Raw genomic sequence first — 22014 nt, 5'->3', positions numbered from 1 at the left:
ACAAGAGCAACAACTTTATTAAATGTGCAGCAAATAAAGCTGGTATAATGATCTTTTCGGGTCAAATACCAGCAGATTCATGCTGCAAAGCAGCAAGGAGATATACTACCTACAAGTGATGCACAGAGTTGTAGCAGGGTTAAAATCTGAATGTGAATGCATCCAAAATACCAAAATTAATACCTCAACACTTTCCTAACAAATTGTTCCCTGAAAAGTGGAACTAGTAGAGCTTGATTCCTTAAGGATTTAGGTCACTTCTCTTACACCTCCCTAGTCGAATAACCCCAGCTCTCCTGGCGTCCTCTCTAATAGTCACGCAGCAATACCTCCAGGCCCTCTTTGTCCTTCCAGACTCCCTCACACCAAGGACATTCAGCACCTCTTGTTCTCTGAGGTTTACTCCACCATGCCCTGACATCTTTCCCCTAGCCATCTCCCTAACTTTTGTGATTTGTCAGCTGAATAAAACATTGCATTTGCCAAGGAATATTTCAGAGCTACGTGCAGATCCCTCAGATGGTTTGTTGTTGTCAAACACAATGAGCAATCACTGAATTTTCCCTTCTTCTCAATGGCAGCATCAACAAGGATTCCTTCCTCTACCTTGCTAATTCTTGCAAAACTTGTAAGGACATAATACCTCTGAAGTGTCTATGTAATCTGTGACAAATGTAGTCAGCATATTGGAAACTGGGTCAGACAAATAACACAATTGTGTAAGTAGTTTCCCTAGGGAACCAGACTAAGAGGTATGATAGGATCTCCCTTGACCAGAAGTTGGTAGAGTCTTGTCTATATATTTCATCTAAACTGGAGCATCACCTAGTGCTTCCTAAATTACAGGAAGTGTCCAGCACCTGCTCAGAGCTACCTGTGGGAGCTCAAAACAAGCTAGACAGGGTATTAGGAGCAGAATGAGAAACTCTCATCAGAGCTAATAAATTCTGCTTCTCAGCAGGCAATTAGCCTATTTTATTTCTCAGTAGGCTAATTAGCACAGCTACACTACATCCTGGGCTGGAGATAGCTTATATAGTTTTGCTGTCTCTGCAAGGCATTTGTTTTGATAAGTAGACACTTCCTTTTTTTCTTTTTCAGATGTTAAAAATGCAATATTACAGATACTGAACCTGTCCAGGGGAACAGAAGGGAGCCGAGAGCCACACATGGTATCAAACATAGCTACCTCCAGTTTGGCTCAATATGATTTAGCTGCTCGGGGAAGTAGGCAAACCACATTTAATATCTGATGCAAAATACATTTCCATTTCGTTCTTCTGGGGAAAGAAGGCATTGACTGCATGCATAATATGTAATAACGCTTTATTACAAGGCATGCCGAAATGGGTCGACTTCATCTACAGTAATGGGACAACTGTTTTCAAGTAGAGCCATTAACCCCGTAATCAGCTTTCCAATATGCAGTTGCACAAGTGAAAACTTCTTTGAAATTACCCATGCTGAGTAATGACTTGAGAGAGCTGAGGCATGGGGAGCGCGCGCTGTTGAAACGCACTCTCTCCACCTCGAGGAGCACCTTTGGGCTCCCCCAGGGCACTCTCCAGTCTCAGGTCTTAGTCAATAACGCCCAGGAGTACGCAGTGCCAGGGCAGCGCGTTTGCGGTCGGATCAGGCCGGGGTGTAAATAGGACAGCAGGAAGGAACGAATACAAAGTAGTGGGAGGCTGGCAGGAGCACAGCGGGAATGGGAGCTGGACAGGTGCGTCCAGCGGCGTTCAATGAGACTCCGAGTGGGACCGGGAGCAAGGACGAAAGGATGAGGTTGCGTGATCCATGGTTGTAAGGCAAAGGAGAAGAGTTAGAACTTTGACCCAGTGCAGTTTTTTGTTGTTTTCCCCCCATACAAGGTGAATGTAGCACTAATATTTCAGTATTAGCTGAGAGACAGTCATCAGCAGCTTTTTATCTTTAACTCTCTACATTTCTTACAGAGCTCCCACAAGTTTACACACACAGATTTTACGATCTCAGACCATTTTTCACTAGCAACCTCTGTTTAAATTCACAAAAATACTCAAGCTAAATGCCTTGCATTTGTACAGTACAGAGCTAGGTCTCAGATCAGTTAAGTTGGTTGGGAATTTTGGGATGAAGAGCTTTTTTGACATCAGAAAATGCTAACTGGTCAACAATAATACTTTAAAAAGTAGTATATTGATTTCCATGGATATATGGTTAGAAAGGTTCAGATATTCCCAGGAGAAGTCTGTTCTGAATGAGAATGGAATAGAAATGTAAATGTTACTTAATTTTCTCCCAAAGTCAGAAAAATACTCAATTGTATGATAGCACACTATCCAAGTGCAACAGAATAAGCCTCTGTCTACCCTCACTATAGCTCCTTTACGTTATTTAAAAATTAATTTAGAATGAATTAAAAAAATAATTAATTTTAAAATTAGTCTCCCTAGGTCAATGAGAGACTGACTGATCAAACAGCCTGGTGACTAAGTCACCTATGGTGTACAGGACTCCAAGCAAGCTCTTTCTTAATACACTTCAGAGCCCAAATTTGAGGCTGACAAAAATAATGTTGAAAACATCATGTCAAATGTCTGCTCCAAATCCCATGAAGCACTATTTGGATATGGCCCAAGTAAATACCCTAGCCACTGGATGTTGGCTATTCTGGGATGTCTCATTCTTTCTATTCATGTTTTGTTTTTTAAATCATTCTGTGACAAATCTAAAACAAATGTCAAAACTGTTGATTTTTTTTTTTTAAATATACTAGAATTTTTTGTTTCTGGACAATCCTAATTCTCAGTGCACCACCCTTAACTCTTCAATTCATTTTTTTCTCTTATAACTTCACCCAAGCTGCTGGCCTTTAGAAGCGTGAGAGACATTTAGCTTTTGCATGGGAAAAGTTAATTTGATTGTGCATTTTATATTGTCCTATATTACCAATTTTTAAGATGTGCTTCACAAGCCTTTGGGGTCCATGAACTGCTTTTACAGGGATCTGAAAAAGGTAAATAAGACAGATGGCTTGAATGTGACATAAAGAATTGCCTGCCTCCAAAATCTGCAAATTAGAAAAAAAATTTAAAGATCACTGCTTTATACCAATATACCTGTGTTTGCTGTTGTTAATGAGAGATTGCAATAAGCTTTTATATGCACTGGAATAAATAACAACTAACATTATTAAGATCTGATAGAATCACAAGATCTCATAAGAGAATTTCTGTTATTCTGCCCCATTGTATGATATCACTGTTTAAGACTACTCTGGCTCAAGAGATTAATCTATAACCAGATTCATTGCTTTCAAGAGAAAGAAATTCTTCATCAGTCAAAGCTAATACAAACTGCATGCTGTTCCATCTTCTTCATCATTATCCTAATGTTGTTGTATGAAAAACTAGGAAAAAAAAAAAAGATCCTCTTTGACACTGTTGGATGTAAGATGTTCTCTATGCTCAACAGTTATGACATCTTTCATATGGCCCCTGAACATAAGAGCAACAGTTACTAATCAAATCGTTAAATAAAACATGTTTTTTCATGGCATTAAGCACAGTTAGAACTCCATCTGTTCATTAGTTCTCATAAATTAATTCTCACAAGCTTCTATAGATGGAATCAGAAAACAAGGTGTTTTTTCAGCTTACTTATCTGGAATTCTCAACCAGAAAGTCTCTGAGCTAAAGACAGTAAGTTTTAGTCAGATGCAGTTAGCCATTTTTTCAGAAGTTTTCATTAAAAACAATCCACAAGTACAGATTTTTGAGGAAAGATGTGACAAAATTAATATTGTCTAGTCATGCTATTACATGACATAGTTACCATATTTAATCCTGAAACCTAGATCTACAACACTCTATACAATGCTGACACACATACAAGAAAACCAAGATCGCATTAATGGAACACACAAGCGCCTGCTGATGGAACAGTGCTACATCACAGGGAAAAACAGCTGTTTTCGCAAAAAGCCAGGTTGAGCCACAGTCGTTCTTCCTCAGAATTATCCTTTAACATAAGCATACTCTCTACCCCTAGTGCAACAACACAGCTTGCAGAAGACAGATGAATTAGACTCTGCAATTTATTAGCTCCCTTAATGTCCAAACTGCTCTTCCATACATACCAAATACAGTAAATGCTCAGCTTCTCACTCTTGCCTCCAGGCCTAGCACAGTTCTGCACAACTTGCAAATCCTCTCAGTTCATTTCTCATCCCTGTTCCTCCCATTAGCCTTACTAACAATTAAAGATTTCTTTGCCACTTCTCTCGCAGTATCCTGTCACAGGACACTAGCCCTTCAGTCTTCTCTTACCCAAATTCTCAAAGACTCTTTCTTTTTCCAAGACACACTCTGCAACCTTCCACTCCCCCCTCCTTTAAGGAAAGTGAGTGGCCCCCATAACTAATCAACAAAAGCTGGGAACAGCTGAGCACTTCCCACAGATGGGACAGTGCCGTCAGCCCTGGGTAACACCATGGAGGCTTCAAGGTGTTCTGAATCTTGTGGGAGGAACTTGTCTCCACGATTTAGCCTTTACACAGAGTATGTGGTTTCTGCCTTAATGGATATTCTTTTTTCTTTTCCTTCTATGATCTCTTTCTCTTCTATGATCTCTACCTGTTTCCAAAGGATGCATATAGCCCACGCTTTATATAAGTTAGAAATATCCCTAGTAAATCAGATGGTAGAACACAAACTCCAGCTTCTTTCAGAAAAAACTGGCAGCTCTACTTACAAATGCAATCAGTGTAATTCCCAAATCATCCAAATTATGGGCTTTTGCTGTCTGACCTATCATCGCTTCCTAATTACATACAATGAAGATGCTCTCTAAATAGGTTTTTGTTTTAATGGAAGATCTTCTGCTCTATTGTTCAGATGTATTCAGGACACAGAAACAGAGACAGAACTAATCAGGAAGTGATTCATAATCTCCAAAGCCCTCAAGTGCATGAAGACACACTGTTTATGATACAGTTATCTATATGAAACAGCCTGCAGAAAAGGCGTTTGGTCTTCAGTCGTTTCAGTTTGTCACCGTAACTTCAATTTCCCTAGAAGCTAAAGAACAAAAACCTGGGAACTCTGCTACAGAGTTTTCCCCTGCTCATGATAAGCACATGCTATTCCCCCAAAATATTTTTTATCTCCAAAAGAAATGCAAGCATCTTACTGGAATGTAAAAATCTTACCTTCTTTGGACTTTATGTTCCTATTTGCCTGTGAGCTTAACAGGTAACTTATCTCCCCCCAAAATGTTGAAGCATTTATATGGAATTCATAAGAATCTATTTTATAGCCCCTTAAGTAAACAAACAAACAGTTTCCTTCTGCTCTTTTCCTGACAACCCAAATATTTAGAACTCTTTATAGGATGCTAATTGTGGAACTTCGTGTTTTTAAATTATTCGTTTGGGGTGCCTTGAACAACAACAAACAACAGATTCTCTCTTGTGGTCAGACCACCAAAGCGGAGTGAAGTGCAGTAACTCCCTGCGAGTTTCTGCCCCATGTTCTGCTCCGCTTGTCCTTTTGAAAGGGGACTCAATGAAGAGCCTTGTTGAGACCTCCGCTGGTGCCACTGTTTATAGAGGGGGTCATTAGGAACAGTTTAGTCAGAACAAAAGGGGTTTTGTTTCTATTGTCCTGCTTGCAGTTTCACGATGTCTTAACTGAAAAATTATCTTAATAGTCTAACAGTATATATTTGCCTATGGGGCTCAGACAACTGTAAAAAAGACTTTGGATGACTGCTGAAAAGATGCAGTTTGCAAAGCAAATATAGTGCATGCTAAGCCCTGTTCAGTAAGCAAAAAGGTTTCCTACTAAAAACTTAGCAGTCCCGGTTTCATAAGAGTAAACTATTGCAGTATTGCACTTGTAAATAAAGTATCCTCCACAAAAAGACTATGACATATAATAAATTATCCTAGCAGCGATACCAACCCCTATATATGATAACTGGAAAGACCTGGGTTAGTTCCTCAGCTGGTGTAAATAAGCGTACCTCTGTCTACTCAAATGGTGCCATGCCAATTTACACCAGCAGAGGAAACAGTCCCTTCATATTATTTTAAAATCTTCCAGCACTAAACTTGTGATTAACGATTTTCTGCTGCTAAAGCTCTGGGAGATTGCTTCATGCAGCCACTTGTAATGCGGCAAATCTCCTCCCTCAGTCGGACAGGGAGCTGGAACGTCCCTCAAACCATGGAGAACTGGGGCCAAAGCATACTCCTCTGAGCAACTCTGGAAGCGACGTTTGTGGCCGGGGCTTTAGAAAATCAAACGAATCTTCAACTTCCATCTTCCTTCCGACCAGTTCAGAAACACTGCTATAAATCATCACAGACGTAAAGCAAGTTATTCTGGAGGCAGAATCAAAGACAAAAAATGCACACTGTATCTCTGCAACCCCATGCAGCTCAGAATTGGCAGCCCACAAGTTATTTCCAATTTGAGTGGCTTGAATATGTATTCAAAATAAACTATTTAAATAATTGTTCCTATGGAAATGAAGTATAAATAAAAGTAGAAGCTGAGACTGCAGGAAGATAATGTTGGACCAAATTCTGCTTCCTGCTTATTTATATGCAAAAGTAAGATAAGCCTCAACAGGAGTGAAACTGTGGGGTGCAGCTGTTGTATATAATCCAGCTTTCCTACAGACCTGTAAAATCCACAGTCTCCAAAGATCACTCTGCTCCAGCACCAGAAGTTTTATGATTCAGGGGCATGGTACATATGGTTCAGCATACACACCCCGATTTTCCATGCAACCTCCCCTGCTAGGATTACTAATACTTGTGGCATGAGTAGTTTGCACAGCAGCTGTGCGCGGGTTATGCAAGCATTTATGTACACATTGGAATAAAGGCACAAAATAATGGTTCTTTTGAGGTATTACGCTGCACCTGCCTGGAGAGAGAAAGTAAAACTATCCAAATTTGTGCCATTTAATTTTCCAGGTCACAGTCGGTTATTATTGTTCATTTTGAAAACAATGGATAGGTTTTATGTGCTTTTCATGCATAACAATGTAAAAAATATATATATTGTCTTTATCTTCAGTGAATACAAACAGCAGAGAACTAAAAAATATTCCAGAAGACATAAATGTAAGTTAATAAAAAGAATCCTGATAGTGGATTGTGGATGATGAAGTGTAGAAGGAAAGATTGCTGTTTATTTTAAGAAAACATTACAGCTAAGCAGACTTTCAGAGCCACATTTCCAGGATGCCACAACATGCCTTAAGTCTTCTCCTAACAATATGACCCATGACTGTGTTCTCAACATACTTTTTCACAAACATATGCCTAAGATTTTAGATGTTCAGTTTACATCATTACCTGTGAAGACAAATGCAGGGTTTATGCCAAAAGCCTTAACCAAATCAAATGTGTACAGAAAAATCTGATCGCGCAAAATTAAAATTGAGTTTTGTTTGGGCTGCTTTGGCAATATATGGACCTAAAAGTGGTTCTGTGTTAAACAATATTCATATATATATTTCTATGCTACAGAAATATATTACTTATATAAGCCTAAAACATACATACAGTACTGGAGAGTACTGCTGTATGCATACACACACACACTCATACCACCATACAATTATGTAAAAACATACATATATAACATATGCATATATTCATACTGTATGCAGGGTATGCATAATACTGAATTTTGCCCAGTATAATACCACATATGTTTCAATGATATGAACTCAGTTCTAATGTTGTTTGGAGTAAATAATAATAATTAAAAAAATCCCCACGGAGATCTAGCTTTGTAAGTTAAGGCCTCAACTTGGCTCACCTTATGTACTTGTTGAACATTAGCTTCAGCACTATAGTCCCAATTCATAAAGCCAAAGATGATTTATTATTTTTAGTTATTACTAGCATCTCCAGATGTTATAATACCATTTTGTACCCAGAAGCCAATTTCATATCTGTCTCTCCTCTGATCAGTAGCAATGAGAAACAATACTTCAGTTTTATAACATAATCAGCACAGTCCAACTCAGCACAGTCCAGCCTAGATCTGTTCAAATTCTTGGATTAGAGTTAATGTAACGGCTTATCCATAATGCGATTACTTTCATGTTGATGAATCTGTTCTCAGCAATAATGCTGAAGAGATTAATAGAAACTTTAGATAAGGATAATCCAATATGATGTAATAAAACATGCAAGGTAATTATGCATTCTTATACAAATAATAATGCCATTATTTTTGTTCTATAAGTGTTTTGCATGTGCAGAGCCCAGAAGAACAGTGAAAATTCCCCAAACACACACTGCTTTAGTACAAATACTTGGAAGAAGAAAAAAGTTTGCTATAATTTTGGAGGGGGAATTTGTTCAAGACAAATGAAAGAAGATGCAAAGCAGAATGGAAAAAAATATGGTTAAAAGTGAAAAAGAGGACATCAAAGTAGGAAGACAAGAAGCTTGGAACTGATTCAACAAAAAGGAGGAAAAAAAATGTTTCATGTCTGATTTTTAAAAACAGTCATGACATGAGTTTGTAAGCAAAAGCTATGCTTTTTACTGCCCATATGGTAAATCTGAATGCAAATGGTCAAATTCTGCCCTGGCATATTGTCTAATACAGGTACAGGACGATGGTAACAGCACATACAAATTCAGCAAGCGCATATACGTGCACATTTTGTGCATTTAATGTTTAAAAATTACACCCTTTACTTCCAAAATGCATGCTTTCAAGCATACCGATTTCGACACAGACAAAAACAATGGTGGTAGTTGGTACAAAAATCAGATAAGAGCATACAGGCAAAGCTCAAAGAGATCAAAAAGTTGCTCAATTGGTAACGTGGCTTGCACAGAACCTCAAGAAAAGCACTTCCATTGGGAGTTTGTTTTTATAGAAGTTATCTGAAGCAGCAAGTGCCAACAAACAGGGATTACTTCATCAAAAGCATTTGGTTTTCCTGCTCAAGAAGAGAAGGAGAGACCAGAGAAGCAGAGAGGAGTAAGAGGAAAAACTGGTTTCTTAACTGATCCAGGAAGGAGGAAGAAAAAAAGGATGATGACATGCGGGTGCCAATATTTCAGTAACCTGTCGGCAGCCTGTGTGGAGCTGACCGTCCGGGAAGCGGGACCCCGTTTAAGCAGCATGCAGGAAAGGAGGGAAGAAAAAGTAGCTGCCTATAAAAAAAAAGACAATCCAGTTTGTTTGGAAGGTATTTGAAATTCAAGCTCAGATCTGAGCATCGAAGCACTGCAGCATGAGCAGCAGCATCCCTTATTGTGTGGAGCAGAATAAATGCGCCTCTTTGTTGTGTCCCAAAGCAGGCTGAAGTCAATAGCCATGAACCTGACATCCCAAAAAATAATTCCTTAATGGATTCCCTCTCTCATCTCATACCCATAGACAGTGGTTTTGGTACTGTGTTTCAAGAATACATGCAGGGAGTACTCCTCTTGCAAACCATGATGCATTTATTTAACCCTGTACCTGTTACAACAACAAAAAATGTTAAGGACTGAAAAATAGCACCACAGAAAATACTGCTAGAACAGATTAAACTCCCTCAACTCTTCCAGTGAAAGCGTAGCATAGAGTTTCAGCATTCCCCCTTCTTGAAAGAAATCCTCTATTAAATCAGTAAGTATCTAATCTTGGCCAAAACCAGACCATGTAACCAAATCAAACAACAAGGAAATAGATTCAAACAAGAACTTTTTGAAAAAAATGTCAAATCGGGAAGTTTCAAGGTTTGCTTTTCTCCTGTTGTTTTTTCAGTGACACCTACAGCTACAACATTCAGTTACCTACATCAGGATCCAACCCTCCCAAACGATATTTTTCTTTACTTTTCCTCCAGGAGTGCTGTCATTTAAAAGGATGACACCGACCTGAAATTTAGTCAGTTTGAAAACGTGAGCTACAAGCAATTCAGGCGCAAGTAATTCAGGCAGCTGGTACACCTGCCCTGGAGCCCAGCGGTCCAGCCCTGCGGACTTCTTAACCTCGCTGTCCGTGATCGAGCCAATTCTCCTTCCCCTCCTGCTTGATGAAAGACCGATACTCAAAATTTGAGGAAAACTAACTGCCCAGCAGGAACACAGAAGAGAGTGAGCTGAGGTTAGGGGCAGCTGAAAGGGAGCGCGCAGGGATGCTGCATCCCCTGCCTGCCATCCCGCGCCCGCTGGCCGCCAACCGCCGGCAGCCCAGCCCGGGCCCCCTCTCCTTGCCCTCGCTGCCCCTTCCTGCGGCCTCCCTGGCTCCAGCGCAATCCCTCCTGCAGTCAGATCAGGGAGCTGATCCAGCAGAAAACTAACGCAGCAAACACAAGCACAGAAATGGATAAAAATATATGTATATATTTGAAAACAGATTCACCTTGCTGACTTGTGTGTGGGAGGGAGCGTTGGGGTGGGAGGAGGAAAAAACCATCTTTTTCAGGAGCAGCCTGCGTTTAGATCAGCTTAAATTGATCACACAACCACACCCAAGGCAAGAGAAATTTAGGCAAATGCCTCCCTGTTTAAGAGCAGGTTGGTGCTGCTTCTCGGGAAGTACAAAGGATGTCAGAGAGTTTGATCTTAATTGGGCATCCAAAATGCAACTACTCAGGCATTGCCGTGGGGAGAAATGGGAAGGTCCCCACAGGGGTGGGCTTTTAGCACCCCCCCCATCAGCACCAGGGAACCTGGCAAGCGTCCCGGTGTTACCCAACGTGGATGTGGCCGCACAGCCTCCCCCCTCACCATCCTCCCAGAGCTCCATCCTTTCCTAAACGCGCCTTAGGACTGAGGCAGGAGTTTAATGCTGGTTCCACCGCTTTCTCAGTAGTTACGTGAGTCACTTCAATGCCATGCCTCAGTTTCCCTGTTATTAAGGGGTACGTGCGCATGCAAACGCACAACTAAAATCACTCAATGTGCAGCTCTTTTAACCTACCTACCGTTTACGCAAGGATTTTAAGCATAAAGAGCTAAAAAAGTGCTAAACATTAGTTTCCAGAAAGCCTGCAGGATCAGGTGCTGGATACTGCTCGTCTGAAAACATCAGCTGAATAATCTACTACAGAAACCACACTGACCTCCTTTCTCCTCCCCCCTTCCTCCTCTGCCTACGGAACGAATCTCAATGTCAGCATAAACGTGCTGTACGGATACGGTTCCTGCAATTACCTAGGGCTGGATTCAGCGCCCCAGATAATCCCCCCCGCCCAGCCTCCCCCTCGCCCTCCAAGGGACGTTTGGGAAGCAGCAGACGACGTTTGTTGTCTGAGATTCTTAGTGTTACTTGCTGCGGCAGCAGACGTCTGCGCGGACGGACGGGGAGCGGGACTCCATTGTTTAGAGGTTACACAGGCACCGGGGTACAAAAAAAAGAAAAATCACTGCTGTAGAAAAGTTGATAGTGCAAGACAACGTGCCACAAAGTGGCAGAAAAAGTGGAGAAAAGGGGAAGAAAGTGCAGAAAGTGGGAGAAAAGGGGAAGGTGAGAGAGACTGACAATGGCATGCCGTAAGGTTCGCGCGTGCACAGGTTCACGGTCCCGAATCACGTAAATGTTGCTGGTTTTAGGACTCCTAACCGGTAACTGCCCCCAGCCCGGGTTTCTGCAACACTTTCCCACTAACTCTCCTCGCTGCCGGCCGGAGAAAGCGACCCGGGGCTCTTCGCGCACACACACACACACGCACGCGCACGTCTACGTGAGCGCCCGTGCAGTCACCGTGTTTTAAATAATCCGGCGTTGTTGCCGTCGTCCTGGACAGACTGTCCCCAAGTGAGCGTGCTCCAGAAAACGGGGGGGGGGGGGAGGGAAGACCCAGCCTGCGCGCGCCTGTGTGTGCACGGACACGCCGCACTTACGTGCAGGAGCTATTTCAGGATGGGGGCCCCCTCCTTCTGCTCGAACCACCCTCCCTCCCGGGGTGTCGTCTCCTCCGTGACGTGCGCGCTGACTTCGCGGCGGGGGCACGGCTCGCCCGCGCTGCCCCGCGCCGCGGCCGCCACAACCGCCCCGCGCGGCGACCCGAGCGGAGCTCCCTGCGGCGCGCGGCGGCGCGGCCCCGCCGTCCTCGCCCGCGCTGCCCCGCGCCGCGCTCCGCCGCCTGCTCCTCCCCCCGGCGCCGCGGGGCCGCAGCGGGCGCTCGGCGCGGCCGCGGCGTGCGGGACGCCCGGGCAGCCAGCCGCGGCCGCCGCCGGGCCATGAGCGGGCAGCGGCGCCGCCGCCGCGGGGGCTGCCGGCCGCCGCAGTGAGCGCGGCGCCGCCGCCGGGGCCGCCGCCGGGGCCGGTGCCGGTGCCGGGGCCGCCGCGCATGGTGCGGCGCTGCCCGCGGCGCGGCAGCCCCGCGCCCCCCGCGCCCCCCGCGCCGCCGCCGCCGCCGCCGCGCCGCCGCCCCGCCGCGATGCCGGCGGCGGGGCGCGGGCAGCCCGCCTCCTGGCTCCTGGTGCTGGGCGCCGCCGCCCCCGCCCTCTGGCTGCGCTGCGTCCTCGCCGACTTCACCGTGGACAACGAGGTGCACTCGAGCTTCATCCACCGGCGGCTGCGCGGGCCCGAGCGCCGCGAGATGCAGCGGGAGATCCTCTCCATCCTCGGCCTGCCGCACCGCCCGCGGCCCCACCTCCACGGCAAGCACAACTCGGCCCCCATGTTCATGCTGGACCTCTACAACGCCATGTCGGGGGAGGAGGGGGCGGCGGGGGCCGCCGCCGAGGACGGAGAGGGCTTCTCCTACCCCTACAAGCCCCTCTTCAGCACGCAGGGGCCGCCGCTGGCCAGCCTGCAGGACAGCAACTTCCTCACCGAGGCTGACATGGTCATGAGCTTCGTCAACCTGGGTGAGTGCCGAGGGGCCGCGGGAGCCCGGCCGGACCGGGGGACGCGGCTGGGACGGGGCGGCCGCAGCGGGACCCCGTCACCCGGGGAGGGTGGCAGGCTGGTGGCACAAGCGAGCCATCTCCAAGGGGATGGCGGCGTCAGGCGGGCGGCAGCCGGCTCCGAGGGTGAGGAAGGGCAGGTTTTGGCCCTTGGGAAGGCGACTTCTTTGCTAGGCAATAGTTAAATGGCAGCAAGGTGGAGAGGGCCTGTCCTTCTGTCCCAGCACTTGGACAGCCACGAGCATGCGCCACGCTCCACCCCGCGCACTGACACGCTCAGTTCTGTGTCGCCTTCCCCCTTCGGTAGTTACTTGCTGCACCTCCAAAATCGGATTTGCAGGTACGGGTCGATCGGGAAAACTAGCAGGACCGTGCCACCTCCTGAGCCACCAAGGAGGACGGGGACCAGGCAGGACCACGGGCTGGTCCCCTGTTCTCCTTGGCGGCTCAGGAGGTGGCTCGTGGTGCCGTGCTCGTGCCCACGCGAGCGATGCCAGCGCCACCGAGGCTGCCGAGGTGGATAGTTCCCGCAGCGCGGAGAGTGCGGCACTCGCTGGGTTGCACGGGCCAAGCTGCTGGCGTGTGTTTTCTTAACGGCTCGAGAGGGATTCCCGAGTAAATCCATCGTTAGTCCTGCCGCTCTTGCTGGTGACCCCAGTTTAGGCAGCTAACTCGCCTCTTTTCACAGGCACATGTGGCTGGGTTTATGCAAATGATACAGAAGTTGGCGTGCTTTGTATGCGGCTCGCTAGGCCTCTCTAATTGGATGCCCTGGCCCAATCTGATTTCTGTTTGCTCACTGTAGATTGCACACCCGTTTGGGCTAACTTGGCTGGATTTGAGTAAAACATCGTCAGGATGAGCATGCTATTTTAAATATATAATTACAGACCCTGGTTCACTCTGTCCATTTTTAGACCTCGTCATGTGCAGCTCTGAAACCACCAAACGTACAGACTGGGTGCCTGCAAGCTCATGGCAAAATTTGAATAGCACTTCCAAAACAAGATCGACTCAAACGTTTGCCCAAACAAAGGGGCCCGCAGAGAGCGAGAGGAACGCGCCTCTGGCACGTAACGCGCTAGCGACTACAGACCCTCCGCGTCAGTAAACCCATTAACACCTTTAGGGATGCCACTGTTCTGCACACCTCGACTATCTGCAACTTTGTGGCGACAAATCACCGCCTCGCTAATTCCAGCACTTAACTAACTGAAAAATATCGGTAGCTATATAGGCTCCATGACACACGTTAGTAATTACTACAGATGGGGGCCATCCCAGCACAATTCTTGCATGACGCTGAGACCTGGGACCCTGTGCTGGAGCTCTAGTTTGCATGAGCTGCACCTTCTTATTAAACACCATAAGCTTCACAGCAGGCGTCTACGAATTAGGTTTGGCCTTGGGGCTGCGCTAATACTTTCCATTTAGAATTACAGTGTTTGTCTAATCACTGCTAGATACTTAAGCCGATCAGCAATGATACGTTTGAAATCAAATATTTGAGCAGCCAAAAGTGCCACTGGTGGTCAAATATTTGACTTTAGAGACACGAGTGATCTTGCTAATGTTGTTCCCTTGGCACTTGGGTGCTACACAACGTGCAACCAAAGTGCGGGGAGAGTCACTCATGCGAGACAAAGGATCTTGAAATAACTATAGCAAAACTCACGCTTCTGTTTTCGTTGTGGTAACGTGGAACCTTTATGAAAAATAACCAACTAATGAAGTTTATCTTTAGGGAAGCAGTGGTACTCCTGCTGTTTGTGGCTATTTAGTACGTGCCTTTTCATTGGTACGCTGCAGCCCCCTGCTTCCTATGCAAGGAAAGGCCGTCTTTGCAGCCCTCGGAAAAGGAATACGAGGAATTAGTGTTCAGGTCCCAAATGCTTTTGAATACAAATGTTTCGTGATCAGAGTGGAATTAATCAGTAAATTGGAAAAAAAAATTACGTCGTGGATATATCTACTTATAAGTGAAAACTTGTTTATAAAGCAGCTTACATATTAACTATACATACTCAATGTATATCATTTTATTTAATTGCTGTCAGCGTGGTCAGTGAGTAGGAAGGGGGCAGGAAAAATCCAATGGTTTTTAAAAAGACAGGTGGAATTATTACCAGCAAGGCACATTTCAGAGGTTTATCTGTACTGTTTTGTTCCCTTGTCAACAGTGCATGCCAGGACGAGTTTAAAAAGGACATAGATCTATAATAGCTTTCTTCATCACTGTGCACACCTTTCATCCCATTATAGTCATCGGTCTTTCATCTTTATAGGACAAAGACAGGCTTGTTTATGGACGTTTTAATGAATTAGACCAGCCACTCACTCACGTATATAGTCAGATACAACACCTGCTTTGATATGTACAGTTTTCTATGACGTTCAGGGAAAATTAGAAGATCTATTGTATAACTGATATTTTTTTTTGGAGCCTTTCTACAATGATCCCTTTTAAACCAGAGCTGAATTGCTAAAGGCAGACTGTAGTAAACTGTGTCCTGGTTTTGTAAGAGATACCCTGTGAGCATTGCGTTTCACAGGTAGGCTTTTATTACTATACTAGAGCCATCACAATGAGGAAGTGTCATAGTGTAATAAAGTTTCATCTTAGTAATGGAGGAAGTAAAAGTGAGTAAAGCAATAATACCTTTAAATTTCAATAAACAAGTTGTGTTAATCCGGCCTTCCAAATACTAACCTATGAATGCACTTTCTGTTGCTTTATTTCTAGTTCTTCATCTATCTAGTCATACAGCTTTAGAGAAAACTAGAAAAATTAAAGATTTACATTGACGTAAGTAACAGCCCACATCATAGTGAAAATAAATAAAAAATAAAAACAAACCACATTGATTTCTATGGAGATAGTCTGCATATTTAATCCAAAGAATTTATACTGGATATTGCTAGGGAGGAACCAGAATACAGGTGCTCCATTTCAGGGTTATGTTGCAGGGAGCTTTGAACTTGGCATGTAATGTTACTGTAAAATCTTGACAATTAATTAGGTTTAGATTTATAACCACTTCATTCACAGGCTACATTTTGTCTTAACTTACACCTGTGCTAAGACGGATGGGGAATGGATTTGTGTCAAGAATGAAGTTACATGTATATTAAAAGAGAATTTGGCCAGAGTGGTCTGACTAAGTTGGCCAGTTAGTTACTGACTAATCTTACAAAATTTATTACTATAATTTAATTAGCTGGAATTTCATTTCAGATCATGTGCAAACAAAGTTTACAAACTGATCCATTTTAAGAACTTCTGAAAAAATACAAAGCATTTTCTGCACCAGTTTAATTTCAAGATTATAAACAGTAACTAATGAGTAAATATCCCCTAGATTACTTAGAGCCACTCTTCTAAAAATAATTGAGTTGTCCTTAGTGGGTAGTCTTGACTCGGTAAACAGACTTGCTCAGAATACTTTTTAAAAGAGCCGGCGCAAGTGATATGCAATTTGTTAATTTGTCTCATGGTTGATTATAAAATGAACAACACTGTTTAATCCTGGCAAAAAATGGGGGGGGGGGAATTAGTCATTCTTGGAAGGAGCACATGAAAGTGGCTTTTGTTAATGTAAATCAAGAAGCCGAAGAGCCCCCAAGTTTCCTTTTATTTCATACCATCTGGCTATCCGTTTTGTTGACAAGTGTTTGGCATGGCGAGCCATCTCTTTGCCCTTTAATAACAGCCTTTAACACTGTAGGGTATTAGAAAAAGATTCTATAACAGTTAAAAAATTTCCTTCAGGGAATACTTTATAAAGTGAGCACGGGCTGCAGGCATTTGCAGCTGTAACCTGGCTTGTGTTAAAATTTGGACGGGGCTGCCTCGCATTCCAGCTCACTACAGGCCGTCATTGGTGCGCAGCCAAAGGTTAATATAGATGTCACACAGTTTTTCTTTGGAGAGCCTCAGATATAAGAGTGCGCGTACAGCTGTGTTTTTAGTAACCCTTTCATAATCACTGCTTTTAAACTTCATTTTCCTGCTTATATAAATCAAAGATTTTCAAGGATATTTGACCTGGGTTTGAACTTATTTGATCTTCACATATTTCCCACTTGAAACAAAGCAGATTAAATGTTAGCCCCGAGTGCGTGCCCGTGATCACATGGGTTCGTCCATACGTTAAGCCAAGCCCTCAGCTTTTTTATTCCCCCCTCTCCTCCACCTAGTGCTGTTGGAAGCTCTCAGGCCCAAACAGGTACCTCCCGCGATCGTTTGGATAGGATGGATATATACAGCGCTGGGTAGTATAGGCTTAGCTACGGGGGAAAGCTCGCAGCAGACTAAACTTAGGAAATACCCTGGCTGCGTAGCGAGAAACTAGCAGGTATTCTTTGAACGCACGGACCCGTTCTAGCGAGAAATTCATTCGTTTTCAAGTTGCCAGGTGCAAAGCGGCAAAGCGAGCGTTTAGCAGAGCGGTCAGCCCGGACGGAGGCGGAAAAGGCATGGAAAATGCCCCCGCTCACGGCCCGCTTTGCAGAGGCGAAAGCCGAGGACTGATGCTGCTGGCGCCTGCGAAGGCGAACGGGTGAGCGAGCGGCTCCCTCCGCCCGGCGCTCGCGGGACGAAGCGCGTGAGGCGGCTCTGCCCGCGTTGCCGCGCAGCGCGTCCCGCGGACGGGGAGCACGGGCCGCTTCCAGGCCGCCGCGCGGGCTGGCAGGAGGAGAGGAGCCTCGACGGCCCGCCCGCGAGGTGCCCGCCGCCGCGGCGAGGCTCGAGCGGTGCGCGCGGGGGGGGCCCGCTGCCGCTGCCGCCCAGGCCCGCGCCGCGCCGCACCGCGCTGCCGCCCGCCCGCCCGTCCGCCCGCGACTCTGCGAGCGAGTGCAGCCCCCCGCGCAGCTTTAACGGCCTCTGGGCGGGCGGCGTGGAACCGGGCGTCACGTTTTCTCCTGCAAATAAGCGTGAAACGCTGCTTCTGGCGAGGCAGGGCAGCGATGTGTGAGAGAAGGTCGCACGAGTGGTTGGAAACATTAATTAAAAAAAAGATTATAACTATTAAAGCCTAGCCGGGGCTGTTGACAGGCCCCTTTTAAATAGGACACTGCTACGTTTTAGTTTAATACGTTCTGGCAGTGTCACCGGGGTTAAGGCTAATGCTGGGATGTGTGGATCCTGTCATGTTATTGTCAGGAGGAATGCAGGGATTAGGTTTAAAAGTGGCGGTGGGTGAGTGGTGCAGCTGTGTACACTTATTATAAAAGATTTAAGTCCCACTGGTAAAATCAATATATTAAATTGCAAGAGCCTCTGTTTTTAATTAGTTTAAATCAAATATACTGTTAGTGCCATAATGGCTTCTATCCTTGGACCAAGTGAGGAAATGCTAATATTTATATAGAAACTGTTAATTTGTGGTTAAAATGATAACACATTTAATTTTACACATCTAAATTGTTCTAACTTGATGAATACCAGTGAGAAGTTGCAATGATGGATGAAGTCATCTGAGCAAGAGCGTAAGTAAGGAAATTTTGATAGGAGGCCAGATAAAGGGACTACCTGTTGATATAAAGCATTAAGACACCATGATATTTTAAGTCTTTTCCAGTGGTACCGTCATCTTCTCTGGGGCCTGCATCAAAATGTTCCTTTGAATTAATTACATATATAAATACACATACATACATATATTATATATGTTATTTTTTATATATATTTATTTTCTAAAGGGAAGGAACTTCTAAAGAAATGAGTGAGCTGTTTAAATTGGTGTCAGGATTAAGATTCTCCTTCTACAATTTTTGTAGTAAAAGGGACTACTCACTAGGACTAATGACATGGATAGAGTTATGCACACGCATATGTTTGCAAAATGGAAACCCAAGAGAAAATTCTTGGCTAGGTCTTCATTTAGTGTAAATTGTCATAGTTCTACCGAAGCTGGCCCTATGGTCTCATTTATACAACTGTAACGTCCAAAGTAATTCCAATAAACTCCCTCTAGATTTACACTAGCACAGTTGAGAACAGGCTTGGGCCAAAGAAATGCCCCTGTGTTGAAATAATGAGCATGCAGTAGTTCCTGCTAGAGCTTCAAACAGTTTTCTCCCCTAATCTTGAAATTTTTTTTGAGGGAGGTTTCCATTACTGCAAGTAATCAAAACATGAACTAGCTCCTATTAGTCACTGCTTATCATTATTAGCTGAATCCATGTTGTTGAACTACAGCTGAATTCCCATCTTTGCAACAAACAGAATTTAACAAATAGTGTTTGACAAAAATGTGAAACCGATATTTCTTAATACGAGACATATTTCATATGGAGCAACTTCAGTGATGAAAGATTCCTGGTATCAAAATATCTGAATCACAGTACAAATAAACAGTGTGTTGTGAAGCCGGTGGGGCCAAAATCCGCGCTGGAGTAATGCCATTGAAGTCGGTGGAGGTGTGCCAGGAGATAAACTGCCATCTGCATTTTTTTGGTGTGCATGTGAAAACCGTAAGTGTTTAACATTTTGTCAGTACACATCTTTGCTGAGGGTAAGATTGCAGGGTGGGTAGCTTGAAGCAATTGTAATTCAAATAGCTCTTTCTGAAGCCCTTCCTTTTCTGAAGAAAACGACAGCGTTTGCTGGGACCCAATTTATGTGGGTATAGAGCGTATAATTCCACTATTTATACATAGTCCTCACTTAACAGTAGGAAGCGTAAGAGTTGCCTTGGGTGCCAGACTGCGGGCTCTAGCCCAGGGTAACGTGCCATTCGCATTCCTGTAAGCATTTGTGTCGACTACATGTTGAAGGCAGTGAAAATCCTTTAGTGATCCAGACTGAGTGGATTGAATTAATGGCAACTTTGAGACTACAAGTTTTAGTGTAATTGCTTTATTGTTTTGGAACCAAGATGCTTACAATCCGGTTCCTGTGCAAACATGTTTAACGTGTGTTAATGTGTTTCAAAACCAGACCCTCTCCGCAAAATCCTGCTTTTCATTAATTGACATCAGTAGCATGGTACAGTATTTCAAAGCACTGGCCAAATATAAACTGTGTTTCTAATTTCCTTACTTTCCTGTGTTTGGAATGCCAATGTTAATTTGTTCCCATGGAAGAGTGAGAGCTGCCAACCACAGTTTTATATAAATGGCTTTACAGCGCAGGGCTGCCAACATTAAATGATACTTAGGAATTTTCATGACATTTTGTATTTAATTCTTGTGTGCGTATGTGTGAGAGAAATAGAGAAATATTAGGGATGTTGAACAACAGCACAACCACTGATGATCAAAGCAAATGCTTGAAGTAATTTATCCTTTGTTTAGCTATTATTTAATGTTTCTTGTCGTTTAAGATTTTTTTAATAATCTATCAGACATTCTGTGGCATATTACTTGTGCCCCAAATAACTACTCTGCAGTGAATTTTGTTGCTAACTATCCAAATAATTCTGTGGTTCTCCCCACCCCCACAATTTTAGTTATTTACTCACAGGTTAGCAAAAGGGTTTTTTTAAGGCTGTTATTGTTGTGGACTAGATTCTAAGAATGAGATGTTACTCAGCGTGAGAAAAGGTAAAATTGAAAAAGTCCCCACAACTATATATAGGGAGATTAAATCAGATTAACTGATTTTGATTAAAACTGCCAGCAGAGAATTTTTGTTTAGAACAATAGGAGCAGCTAGATAAAATCATTTGCTTTCTTAGAGAGGTTCAAGCATAATCATACTGTCTTTAGCGGTATGTATTGTCTTTGTACATGAAACAAACCCAAAGTTCTCTTTAATCAAATTTATTTTAAACTGATGATGATGAAAACACGGTCTGTTCATGTGTTTTTCCTTTTGTTCCTGGAAGACCTTCAAAACACGAACTGTTGGTGTTTCGGTAGATTCCCACGAGCGAGCGCTGTGCTTTCTCTCGCAGTTTTCCTGTTTTATTGGGACAGGTGCAGTGGCCACCGTCCGTGCCAGTGCTGGCCCATCCCAGCAAACAGAGTGGCGTTTGGGTTCACTGAATTTAAAAGTCTCCTGAGAGTAAAGAAATGAAAGAGAAAGAATTTAGAAAGTGCCTAGTGAAGGAAAGGCACTTCAAGCGATGGGCTTTGTCACTCAAGTCCTCCCCTAAATTACCTTAAACTACTTCTAAACCGCTGGAAAAATGTTACCCCTAGAGTATTAAGTTTCCGTTGCATCGCGGGGGTCACGTGCTATGCTTTACCAACTTTATCTTTCTGCAATAGCTTCCAAGTTAGACTCTTCTTTTGTCAGGTTGAATTAAATTTTACAGGAGGAAAAATTCTGCCTTGTCTTAAAGTCGGAGAATCGTAAATTTTCAGTATCCACATTTTGAAGGTTTCCCATTCTGCCTCATTTAAAAGCTACTGCAAATATTCCTCAAAGTTTAAAGAAGATTATTTGGTAATTAGGCACACAAACTCGTAATGAGTTAAGGCCTGAAACAACAACCACCACCACCCTTTCAGGTTCATTTTGACAGTATCTGGAAAGGCTTACAACTAAAGCGCCTCCAGGGTGGGATGAGAGCTTTCAGCATGTGGCTGGTGCTATCGGGTCCACCTGGCCTGGGAAACTATGCAGCTTTGCAGCAGAGAAAATCCTTTAACTTAGATCTTCATGGCAAGCGCTTAAAAGCTACCTTGCTTAAAAAAAGGTGAGGGGGAAGGGAAGGCACTAGTTGCCTCTAAATGATGATTAAAACGAGCAGGGGCCTTTTTAGAGTGCTTCGGACGAGGGAGCTACTGCACGTCGATGAGGCTGATGAGCTTGCAGCGCATCGTCCGTGGTGCGCAGCCGCCTTGCAAAGGAGCAAGGAGCCTCCTCTCCTCCGCCCGCGGCCCTGCGCCCCGCGTCCGCCCACCCCGGGGCCGCGCCGCAGCGGGCGCCCTCCGAGCATCCCGCGCGGCGACGTTCCCGGCTTCTTCACGGGGCCAAACCCTGCCGCGGGGCACCTCGTTTTTGCTGGCGCCCGTGCAGCTGCCTAGCTCCTCAGGTTTTACCGGTTGCTATTTCCACAGTACGGTGGCAGTAAAACTTTTTAAAGGAGACCAAAAGAACCCTGGGAGAACTACTAAAAACTGCTCATAAAATAATACAGCATCGGCAGTTGGGCGCTGTAATTCCGACGGAGAGACAAGTTTCGTGCTGAGGA

At 44.4% G+C, this 22014-nt stretch overlaps 2 protein-coding genes across 2 annotated transcripts in view; one reads left to right on the top strand and one right to left on the bottom strand.

Annotated features, from left to right (window-relative positions):
* SPO11 (SPO11 initiator of meiotic double strand breaks) overlaps nt 1-11957 on the bottom strand; it is a gene marked incomplete at its 5' end in the record, with an annotated part of 43190 nt that extends 31233 nt beyond the window's left edge. Inside the window, one exon of the mRNA XM_067307967.1 lies at nt 11861-11957. Coding sequence (XP_067164068.1) covers nt 11861-11957 — 97 coding nt within the window. The remainder of the gene's footprint in view (nt 1-11860) is intronic.
* A 352-nt stretch (nt 11958-12309) lies between these two features.
* BMP7 (bone morphogenetic protein 7) overlaps nt 12310-22014 on the top strand; it is a 46021-nt gene continuing 36316 nt past the window's right edge. Inside the window, exon 1 of the mRNA XM_067307787.1 lies at nt 12310-12832. Coding sequence (XP_067163888.1) covers nt 12310-12832 — 523 coding nt within the window. The remainder of the gene's footprint in view (nt 12833-22014) is intronic.

This window comes from Apteryx mantelli, chromosome 18 (assembly GCF_036417845.1).
Source record: "Apteryx mantelli isolate bAptMan1 chromosome 18, bAptMan1.hap1, whole genome shotgun sequence".
In the NCBI taxonomy this organism is placed as follows: Eukaryota; Metazoa; Chordata; class Aves; order Apterygiformes; family Apterygidae; genus Apteryx; species Apteryx mantelli.
The sequence above is the reverse complement of the archived record's forward strand: the minus strand, read 5'-3'. Positions and strand labels throughout refer to the sequence as shown.